The sequence below is a fragment of the Lissotriton vulgaris genome, chromosome 8 (assembly GCF_964263255.1).
Source record: "Lissotriton vulgaris chromosome 8, aLisVul1.2, whole genome shotgun sequence".
NCBI lineage: Eukaryota > Metazoa > Chordata > Amphibia > Caudata > Salamandridae > Lissotriton > Lissotriton vulgaris.
Genome location: NC_141696.1, coordinates 653,303,446 through 653,315,603, shown reverse-complemented (window position 1 = coordinate 653,315,603; position 12,158 = coordinate 653,303,446). Strand labels below are relative to the sequence as shown.

General features: G+C 41.1%; 1 protein-coding gene across 1 annotated transcript in view; it reads left to right on the top strand.

Moving 5' to 3' along the window:
* The window catches only part of LOC147697847 (zona pellucida-like domain-containing protein 1), a 496,253-nt gene extending 490,292 nt beyond the window's left edge, over window positions 1-5,961 (top strand). The window contains exon 11 of the mRNA XM_086934524.1: window positions 5,596-5,961. Within this exon, the coding sequence (XP_086790650.1) occupies window positions 5,596-5,759 (164 nt within the window). The 3' untranslated portion in view covers window positions 5,760-5,961. The remainder of the gene's footprint in view (window positions 1-5,595) is intronic.
* The last annotated feature ends 6,197 nt before the right edge of the window (window positions 5,962-12,158 follow it).

Sequence of the window (12,158 nt, the reverse complement as noted above, 5' to 3'; positions counted from 1 at the left end):
TGATACAGGGCCGATTTATGCTGCAAAAACGGCCCTGTAACAAAATCGGCCCCCAGGGGCTCAAAACTGGCCCCCACCCTTGCGGCGTACCAGGGGATTGCCCGGTGCCCGCTATGGCGAGTCCGGGCCTGGATTTGCGGCTGCTTAAAAACTACCAACACTCCATCAAGCTCAAATCCAATGCTAATCCAGTGGCTCACAAAGTCAGGCCAATACCACACATGATGCAAACACTTCTTCAAGCCGAGCTAGACAGGCTTTTGTCACTGGGTGTCATTGTACCCATGGATAGCTCTCAGTGGTAGGCCCTTATTGTTATGACCACTAAAGGGTCCAGCAAGGATATCAGATTGTGTGTTGACCTACGTGATTTAAACGAGAACATCTGGGTGGACAGGCATCCCTTGCTGTGCATACATGAGGTCCTCACCCTTATCAAAGGTGCAAGCTGTTTTAGTGTTCTTGTCCTCTCTTCCGCATACCACCAGGTTGAGCTTCACCCTGACTCCGACCACCTTACTTCGTTTGTAACCCCTCTTGGAGTGTTCCAGTACATTTGCATGCCCTTTGGGTTGTCTTCCGCAGCAGCTGCCTTCCAAAGGATTATGCAACATGTGCTCAAGGACTTCCCAAGTACCCTTTGTTTTCAGGACGATATTCTCATTTATGGGAACTATTCGGAAGAACATAATACCATATTGAGGAGTGTGTTGGTTAAACTCGAGGCAGCAGGTCTGACCTGAAAGAAGGAAGCATTGTGGATTGGTGTTGGATCTGTTAAATACCTAGGACACACCATTTCTCAAGATGGAATCAAGCCCAAGGTAGATTTGGTTGAAGCTATCCATAATCGTGCTGCCTCGACTTGTGTTGAAGACCTTAAATCATTCTTGGGTTTATCCGAGTGCCATGCTGAGTTTGTTCGCAATTACGCCAGTATTGTGGAACCATTGAGAAACTTACTTAAAGCTAGAACCCCTTTTGTGTGAAACAAGGACTGTCAGGCTGCTTTTATCACAGTAAAGGAGAGCCTTGTATCTGCCTCGTCGTTAGCCGAATTCGATACAACAAAACCCAATGTTCTTTGCACTAATGCCATTAACAAAGGGTTGGGGCCTAGTCTCACCCAATTTGTCAATGGCAAGGAGCAGGTGGTTGCCTTTGCTTCTCGTGCACTTAAAGGTGCGGAAGCAAATTACTATGTTGTAGAGAAAGGGTCACTCGATTGTGCCTCGGCCATTAAACATTTCTGCGTGTTTTTATGGGGTATACTCTTCACTGTGAAGACCGACCATAACCCCCTCATGTATGCGTTTGCCACAAAAGGGTCAGTGAAAACCACACAGAGGATTTCTAGATGGATCCTGGGACTGGAGGGGTACAATTTTACAGTCAAATATGTACTGGGGACCCAAAATGTTGTAGCCGACTTTTTATCTCGCTCACCACCTGAGATTGATGATTGTGCTAGCCTGGTTAAATTTGAGGAGGTCATACTTAAACTGTCATGTCTTAATAAAGAGGAATGGAACAGTTGCTTAAGGTTGGATGAAGAAATGAAGGCCCTTAAAGAATATACACTTAATGGGTGGCCTTATGGGAAAAGTGAGGTCCCGTCACCATTGAGTATATATATGGATGTGAGACTGGAATTAAACATTCAAGAGGGACCTGTTTGTAAAGGCGAGAAAATAGTTCCACCTGTTAAACTGAGACAAAGAATTGTAGACCCAGCCCATATTGGCCACATAGGGCGTAGTCTCACCAAAAACAAAATCAGACTGGAATACTGGTGGCCAGGAATGGATGCTATGGCACAGCACAAGGTAAGGAACTGTCTGGAGTGTAGCCGCTCAGACAAAATAAATCATGCCTGGAAGCCCCTGTTGAAGTCCCAGATTGTCAGTGGTCAAAGCTAGTCCTTGATATCATTGGTCCCGTCAACCTCAAAACTTTCAATGAATGCTACATCTTGGTTATGGTGGACTATCACGCTAGTTGGGTGTTTTTCACGTGTGTGCACCAAATTAACATGGTTGTACTCATCAATTTTTTGAGAGATGTGTTTTTTGACGAAGGCATCCCAGACATCCTTGTTGCAGATAACTGAGTACAATTTACATTGGAAAACATGACAGATTTCTTGTCTGAAATGGACAATACTCATCACAAAACGGATCTATTTTGATCCCGTGCCAATGGGTTACTGGAACGTATGAACCGTTTAGTCAAGTAAGCAGAGATATTGGGAATCCTAGCTAAAGATGCTTTACAGGATACCCTTTGGGCCTATCGGTCAACCCCCAACATAGCTACAGGGGTTTCCCCTTTTACCTCCTTGAAAGGTAGAGTCCCCAAAACCAGACTCTCTACTCCAGGGCTGAGAAGAAAAGGTACATGTGTAGTGGATCTAGAAGAGAATTATCAATGAGTGATTGATCACCAATCAAAGTATAAAAACTGGTATGATGTAACCAAACATGTTAAATCATGCATGTTCAAAGAATGGGATTGGCTTCGGGTGGACCTTCCTAAACCACGTACGAGAGAGGCTACCAGATTTTCCGAACCTATCAAGGTAACTAAAGCGGGCAGAAATGTAGTTCACCTTGCAAATGAGCAAACCTGGATCATGGACAAGATAGTCCCTCATAAGCATAACAATGTTCCTGATCAAGGGGGTGAGATGGGAAGTGTTGCTCCCAGGAGATCCCAAAGAACCAAAACCATGCCAGGGTGGATAAGAGACTATTGCACTACCTAAAAGTTGTTCAGATGTGCCTTGTATTGCTTTTGCTCATCTAGGGCCAGATGTAGGTAGCCCTTTACCGATCGGAAACGGCCGAAAATACCGATTTTCGGCCGTTTCCGATCGGTAAAGGGCTAGGGAGATGTAGGTGCACATATTCGGTAATTTTACCGAATCGTTAATATTACCGAATCGGTAAATTTACCGATTCGGTAATATTTAACGAATCGGTATAATTATTACCGATTCGGTAATATTTACCGATTCGGTAAAATTACCGATTATGCTATGTGGGTAGCCAATTTTACATTGGCAAATGGCTTACAGAATCGGTATTTTACCATGGAATACAAATCCATGGTAAAATACCGATTCCTGTGTACATGCACATCTGTGCATGTACACATGTGCCATGTGACAGACAGACGTGCCCTTAGGGCATGTCTGTGTGCCACATTGCACACATGCCCGTTTTGGGGGTGCTAGAGGGTGTCAAAGTGACACCCCCTGCACCCTTGACAAAATCGGTATTTACCGAATCGTTGAATACCGATTCGGTATTTGAATTGAATCCTATGGGCTTCAAAGGCCCATAGGATTCAATAGCAAATACCGATTCGGTATTTACCGAATCGGTAAATACCGAATTTTAAGGATTCGGAAAAGAATCCAGATGTTGGGACCTACATCCCATTTACCGATTTTGAAATACCGAATCGGTAAAATTCGGTATTTCAAAATCGGTAAATGGGATTTACCTACATCGGGCCCCTAGTGTTATGTATTTTTCCTCCCAAACAACCTTCTACATGCCAGGGTCGATAAGAGACTTTTGCACTAGTTTTGTTGCATTGTTACCGCCTTGCATTGTTCTATGCTCATCTATTGAATTGTACATTTCCCCTTCCTTTCCTTCCTGTACCTTCCCTATGTAAGGAAATGTGTTATAATATACACTTGGTATGCCCAGCCACCACCTTCCTCTGCACCTCTTGGTATATGCCCACCTTGTGTGTTATGAAAGTTCCACAGGGATGTATGTCGTTACAACGCATACTTTTACAACGCATACCTTTACAACACATTTTTTACACCGCAGCATCCATTACAACACATTCCATTACAACGCATGCCATTACAACTAATTCTTTGAAACTACCTTTACAACGCATTCCACTACAACGCATACTACATTTACAACGCATACCATTACATTGCATGTATGGTAAGTATTGGATAGTGTAGGGGTAACAATTACTATTCTAACTCCAGGGGGGTGCAACAGTAGGGTAAGTGTTGGATAGTGTAGGGGTATAAATGACTATTCTAACTCCAGGGGGTGCAACAGTAGGGTAAGTATTGGATAGTGTAGGGGTAAAAATTACTATTCTAACCACCGGAGGATGCAACAGTAGGGTAAGTGTGGGTATGCGTTGTAATGGTATGCGTTGTAATGACATGCGTTGTAGTGGTATGCGTTGTAGTGACATGCGTTGTAATGGTTGCATTGTAATGGCATGCGTTGTAATGGATGTTGCGTTGTAAACGTTTCGTTGTAAAGGTAGTGCGTTGTAAAAGTTGTGTTGTTAGTGTTGTTTCCCATTCCACAGCTGACTCCAGCTGACTGGAAACTGTGATGGTGAAAGGAACAAATAAATGTGAATCTTCTACTCACTACGCTTCGTCTTCTTATTGTAACAGTTTCTTTTGTTGAGGAGTTGAAGTGAGTCATCTCCAATCTTGAGAAAACTCGTTTCTGCACTCTTCCTGGATCTGAAACCTGTTTGAATGGGCCCAGGCAGTTGGGGTGTAGCCATAGTGGTGAGAGGATATCTCCCTTCTGTTTGGCTATGCATGTGGAGATGGGATCATAGGAATTATGAAAACGTTTATTCTCCGATACTATTTTTTAATGTTTGGTTCGGAAATAGGAGCAAAGTTGTACCTTTTGACCGGGATGTAACTGGTGGTGAAGGTCAGTGTTTCTTCAGTGATATTAGATGGAGCGTCAGTTAATTTCCTCGGCATTAGAACACTGTTGGGGAAGTAATTTGACAACTCCAATCATCTATTATATAGAAGGGAGAAGAAGATTGTTGCTTTAAAATGGCAAAGAGTTATAGGAGTGTTTCCTTGCTCTCAGTAGCGTTTTTATTTAAAGAAGGAAAACTTAACTTTGCTTGCAAGATATTTGGGCATGCTTCTGAATTTGAATTTTAAGTATTCAGCTTATTACCTGTAGACCATTTTACATTTGGACAGCACTTGTCCTTTGTGTGACTGGTAGCCAGTGGAGTAAGCCTTTTGGACTCTTCGTCAATGTCCATAGTATTTTCAAGTTCAGTGTTTTTGCTACTTTTGTGAAATATTTAATCAGTTTGGGAAAATCCAAAATAGTTCTATAACAATAATTAATCTTTTAAAGGACCACGGCAGGTTTTTCAAGATAGAGAAATGTAAGTTGTAGCAGGCTGGCCATAATTGCTGGACTGGAGAGGTACGATTGTCTAGTTCCGATGTCCAGAAGGGTGTGTCCTTCGTCTGCATTTTTTTATTTTTACATATATTTTGTGTCTCCTGAAATGTAGCAGACTCTCAGAGCATTTTTACATCAAAGCAAGTTTATTGGTTACTTTATTTTCTTACAAAAAAAACCATACTGAAGTGGAGTGTATAGTGTAGTGTGTGATAAATTATACACGTCTTCTGTCTACATGGCAAACATACGGTAAAAACTACTAGCCACATGTTTTGCGTAGATGGTTGTTAAAAACGAATTTGTTTTAAAATCATGCTATTAATCAAAAATGCTCTTTCTAAAATGCTGTCTTTCTTTACCTCTCTAGCGATAGCTGCAGTGAGCTCGCAAGAGGTTGTCAGCACAGCTGTTGGATTGGGAATCACAGTCGGATTTCTGGCTCTGCTCTGCGTCTTAGTTGGTGGTGTTGCTCTACTTATGCATCGAAAGCTTCACCAACGGACCTATCCTGAAAAAACTACTTTTCATTAAAGGAGAATTCATTGTTTTTTCCCCAGTAAACTGATACATATAATGGATGACAACCATTCATAATAGTAGCTAATCAACAATAAAGACTGCTACTTAGAAAGCGAAGAATGTATGCTCACGAATGAAGTATAGAACTGTATTTTGTCCATGTACAATTTCCAAAATAAAACATAGCATAATAAACTTTCTACAAGAATCTGCATTAGATGTATAATTATGTGTTTTGAAGAACACTTGCCATTTATTAATACCTTTCAAAATTTTTAAATGTTTTAAAAAAATATATATTTTATTACACAATTCGGTACAGAGGAAACAGAGAAGAAAAAAACAAAATGCAAAATGGTATTTAGTCCATAACAAATAAGAAAACTGAAGAACAAACTAACTGGCAGAATGAAGCAGTAAAAACAAATACAAAAACATAGCAATAATGAAAGACAAATATCGCCGCAGATACATTCATCAGGATAAATACCAGACATTCAAATAATAAATGTACCCCAAATTTTTTCAGATTTCATTAAAGAGCGAGTTCCTCTTATTTTAGCCAAGGCCAATTCCATGGAGTATATATCGTTAATCATTGTCCACCATTCCATGATATGTGGGGGTTTAGGGGAAATCCACGCCCGTGCACCAGCTAATTTGGCACACGATAATGCAATAGTGACTATGGCTTGTTGTGAAATAGGTGTAGTATGAATATCAAGTAATACAGAGGATGCTGTGAGGAGAGGGGGGCGAATCAGTTTTAATTTCAGAAATGTATCCAAAGCAGACCAGAACTCAGATAGGACGGGACAAGACATCAACATATGTTCCAGATCTGCTGCAGCAAGACCACATTTCGGGCATTTAGTTCGATCGCTATACAAGGTATTATTAGACCATTTGGATATCCTATCCGGTGTATGGTAAAGCATGCAGGTAGTTTTGAATTGCTGTAGCCTTAAACTTGAAGACTGAACTAAATAATTAATGCTATGGAGAGATGCGGTAATCATGGAAGGGGTAATATTAAGCCCCAACTTGGCTCTCCATTTTAAAGCTAGTTTAGAGCAGTCACTGGTTTTGTAGGTAATGAGACAACTATAAGCTATACTAATTAAGGATTCATTCTTTAATGAGTAAAAACAATTTCAAATATCAGAATCAGATACTTCTCGTAATCTCATCTTACAAATAAAAAAATCATACATTTGCATATATTTAAATCTCATGGTTTCTGTGATTTTATATACATGTTGGAGTGTCTCAAAACTTAGAAAACCACGGGTGTCAAATAGATCCCCAAGTACCTTTATACCATGGGTGCGCCATGTATTTCTCATGTTATCACTAAATATCCCAGGGAGTCCGGGATTTCCCCACAGAACCAATCTAGAGTGAAAAAAAGAAGTTTTACAAAAGGCCAATATATTCAGCCATATCTTAACCGAATCCCTGGCAGTCTTAAATTTGACTCTTTTAAAGTAGTTGGGGTCATTGACTCTTAAAAGAAACATATTAGCGCCGAATTTAACATAAAAATATAAAAATAAGATTGATTATGAGTGTTGAGTAAGCAACGTAAGCGACCGATGAAAGTTGCCCAAAAATATAATATAAAAAAACGGCAAGTCGAGTCCCCCGTCATCTAAGGAATTTTTAAGTAGTGGCATAGAGCGACAGGCTTTGCGATATCCCCATATAAAGCTACTAAAAATTCCATCGAGTTTCCTGAAAAAAAGATTGGTAAGGGAGAGGGGGATTGACCGAAATAAATAAAGAAATTTGGGGAGTATTTTCATTTTAATTAGATTCATTCGACTAATGATATTTAAGGGACGTTTGTGCCATTTTTTTAGTTGCAAAATAGTAGATTGTACCAAAGTGTCATAGTTAATTGTGATTATCTCGGTAATTTTTGCTGATAGTTTGACGCCTAAATATGTAGCCGTATAACATAAACCCGACACTGTACTTGATGGTTTGTAGTTAGCAATGACTTGAGTTTTATTTAAATTTAATTTATAACCAGAAACATCGCCGAACCTACTTGCCTCCAGAGTTATTCCACGTAAAGCCTTCACAATATCCGTGGAATAAATAGCAATGTCATCGGCATACTCAGTAATTTTCAGTGAGTGCGGGCCAAAGCTGAAGGGTATTATACAAGATTGTGATTGCAGAGCGTGAAGAAATGGCTCCATTGAAAGAGCGAATAATAAAGGCGACAAGGGACACCCTTGGCGGGTACCCCTATGTATGGAAAAGATGGTTGATGTCAAGCCCGCATAGTTGATTCTCGCAATAGGATTGTCATATAGGGATTGAATCCACAATACAAAATGACCGCTAAAGCCCATGGTTGTAATTACTGACCAGAGATAATCCCACCCCACTCGGTCGAAAACCTTCTCTGCGTCCAGAAGGATCATACAGAGTGGGGAGGGATTTGTCCCAACTATATCGAAGGCAGTAATAGCCATATTAATATGAGCTGTTGTGTCTCTGCCGATTACAAACCTGTTCTGCTGTGTGTTGACTAGGCATGGGCGGAAAATCCGTTCCGCTCGCGGATTTTGCGGATTTTCGGGAAATCCGCAATCCGCGAGATTTGCGAATTTCCTGAAAAATCCGCAAATCCGCGAGCAGCGGATTTTGCTCGCACTGCTCGCACTGTTCGCGTGAGTTCGCGCCCCGCGAATAAGTGCGAAATTGCAGAAATACGATTTTAGCAAAACTGAAAGTAACTACTTACCAGGTTCAAAAGTTCAGGCTCATCATTAGTAGCCATTTCCTGTAGTGCTTCCTGAGGGGCCCCTCCAGAGTTCAGTTGCCAGTTGCAACTATTATGTGACCCTGCTCTGAACCTCAGAATAGTTACACATATGCCACAAAGGTCCTGAATTACAGCTAAGGGAGACAAGCAGGAGCCAGGCTGGAAGTTAAAATCCATTAATCAGCCCCTAATTCATTATTGTCAGTTGGGGCAGGGCAGGTGTTGTAACTAAATTTGCAACAATGAAAGCACTTAGCAAGTGCAAAAGATCACTAATCAGGGCGCACTAAGGAAGCAGGTGCCAGCTAAAAAAATATTCTGTGACACATTAATCAGCCCCAAATTAATTCAGGTCACTTGAGGCAGGGAAGGTGTGCTTTGCTTTGCCAAAAATAATGTACACTGGACAACCAGAGGGTGTGGTGATGAAACAGAGGGTGGCATGGGTGGGCCAGAGGGTGGCATGAGTAGTCAGAGAGTGGCAGTGGTGACAGAGAGTGGCAGTGATGAAGAAGAGTGTCCCAAACAGGTTGGACACGTAGAAACAACAAGTTCGCAAAACTTGCGACCCGACAGGTAAGTTCGCAAATTGCGAAATTGTAAAAACCCTCGCGAACTGGCAGAAACACGGGCGAACACAAAAAAAAAAAAAAATCCGCAAATTCGCGGGAATTCGCGGATTTTGCGGATTGCGAGTTTGCAAATCCGCAAATTCGCGGATTGCCAATCCGCAAAATCCGCTCATGCTTAGTGTTGACTATCTTAGGGATCAATGGAGCCAACCGTGTGGCCAGTACTTTTGCAAATACCTTTGCGTCTGTATTTATAAGCGAGATGGGGCAGTAAGAACCGCATTCATTGTCCGGCTTATCCTTTTTCAAAAAGAAAATTAGCTTGGCGGTGTTCCAGGAGTTAGGTGCCTTCCCATTCTCTCCGATATAACAAATAACTTGATTGAAGAGTGGGGCTAACTCATCAATACAGGTCTTATAAACCTCTAAAGGTAAAGCGTCCTCCCCAGCTGCTTTTCCTGTTGGTAGAGTCAAAATTGCTTGTCGAATCTCTAATAGGCTGACAGGATCAGATAGTTTGTTAAGCCCTAAATGATCGAATTTTTCTAGAATGTGGCGATCCAAATAAGCCTGGATTCTAGCCGGAGCAGTGGCGTATATAATCTCTTATAAAATTCCGCAAATTGTTCTATTATCTGTAAGGGTTGATCAAGTATAGTATTATTAGGACCTTTTAAGCATTTAATCAGATTATTAGCTCTCTCGTCAGCAACCTTATAAGCTAGGAGTTTCCCTACTTTGTCTCCACTTTCATATTGCAGGATATGAGATTTATGTAACTTTATACTGATTTTTTCCCGAAGTATAGATTTTAGAGCAGCTTTTAAGTGTCCTAGATTAAGCCCGAGTTCAAGCACGTTGGGGAAACCTGTACTTAGAGCGTCCGCCAATAAAAGTTTGGCTGAGAGAATGTTATTAGTTAGATTTTTATTAATTTCTCGGCGTTCAGAATTTTGTCTAAAAAGAAATTTCTTGGTAAACCCCTGGATACTAGCTTTACAGGCATCCCACACAATAATACAAGAAGTCGAGTTGAGATTATTTTGAATAAAGTCTAAAATATGAGTCTTGAGTTGAGAAATACATTCTGTATTAGTAAATAAGTGCCTGGGGAAGGAGAACATCCTAAGGATAATATGAATTTGAGGAATATTAAACGAGAGCAAAATAGGATTATGGTCCGAAGTAACTCGGGGACATAATGCAATAGAACTAGTATTTAGTATATTCTCAGATGCCCAGGCCATATCAATGAGAGAGCACAATTTTTTAGGGGCAGAATAGTAAGTATAGCCAGCCAAATTAAGGTGGATGCTGCGCCAAACATCTCTTATACTATAAATACGCCCTATTTCCAAGATAGCAGCACGGGACCTGCGCATGCGTTCAAAGGAACCGTGTCTAGTAGTATCCAATTGATAGTCCATTATACAAATAAAATCCCCCATGAGGACTAATTCCTCCTCCAAAACCAAAAGTTCAATATTCAGTTGATCAAACACATAAGAATCATCAAAATTAGAACCGTAAACCACACATAATATGAGTTTACATGTTTCAATTGATAATTGCACAATAGCCCATCACCCACTTTTGTCAGAGATAGTTTTAAGGGTTTCTACTCTAAGGCGTCGGTCTTTAAGAATGGCGACCCCCCTTGTTGAGGCATTGAAAGTAGAACAAATATTAGACTCATAGCCGAGTTGCCTCAGTAGCTTCCTGTCTTTGTAAGCAATATGGGTCTCAGATAGAAAAACTAAATGTGGGTCGTACAGTGCTAACTCTTCACAAACTAAACGTCTTTTATTTCTATTATTGAGACCTGCAACGATCCAAGCCAGACATTTTAGCAACAACATTCAAAAGTTTTTAAATATCTCTTTTCATTCTGCAAAAATAAAACAGATAAACCTCTTACTGAGACATCGCACCAAACCCCTGACAGAGTTGTTTTTTCTTTTAAATCCAACCCCACCCATCCTCCCACTGAGAAACCACCCCCCCTCCCCTGACTCCTCCACCTCCTTCAGGAGGGAATACCCCTCCATGAACCGCTGCCGCTGACTTGGCAGCAACCCTAGGAGCAGCAAGGGGCTCAACCTGCTAGCCAACCCTACCCGAAAATATATATTCAGAAAAAAAATGAGAAAAACAAATCAAAAGAGAAAAACCCAGGTAACATTAACTATTAGAAAGTTCAGGTATTCATACTCTCTGAATTAAGTAAATGAAGAGAGCAGACTCTCAGCCTCCTTTTCATCAGTGAGGTAGTATGTACGCCCCCCTTAATAACTTTTAGGCGGGCAGGTTCCTGCAGGAACACTTGCCCACCAAGAGATTTAAATGGATCAATAAGCTTTTGCAGCTTCCAACGCCTATCCATGGTAGCTTTACTGAGATCAGATCGCACAAAGAAAGATAGAGATTCCGTTGTAACAGGGTAATTACACCTAGCTTTAAATGAGAAAGCCTGTCTCAGCAAAAAGTTCCCAAAGTAAATAAGAAAGGGACGGGGGAATTTACTTTCTTTGTTCCTTAGAACAAGTGGCAATCTGTGAACTCTCTGGAGTTGGGAGTCCCAGTCCCAGTCAGCTAGATCCGGGAATGCTTTCTGAAATAGAGTAACCACGATTGCCCTGGGGTCAGATCCCTCCGCCCCCTCGGGAATACCAAATAAAGGCAAGTTAGATTGTCTTTGGCGATTTTCTAAATCCTCAATTTTTAATTGTAGAGACTCAATCTGGGCCTCGTGTTGATCCACAGTAGCTTCAGTACGAGAAGAGCCTTCTTCAATGCTGACCACCCTGCATTGCAGGTCCTCCATTTCTTGGGAGATCCCCCCATTTTCTGTGTGATCTCTTGCAAAGAGTTCTGCAGCTTGCTGTTATCATCTCGCAATTGTAAAAAATGTTCTTGTGCTTCTTGTCGGTGATTAGTTAAGGTCTGTAGGATAATATCCAGAGAAGAACTGACAGCTTCTTGTGCCCTCAGTTTAGTTGAACCAGAAGCGGTAATTGGAGAGTTTTCTACCACAGAGGTTAATGAGGTTGAAGTCAAAAA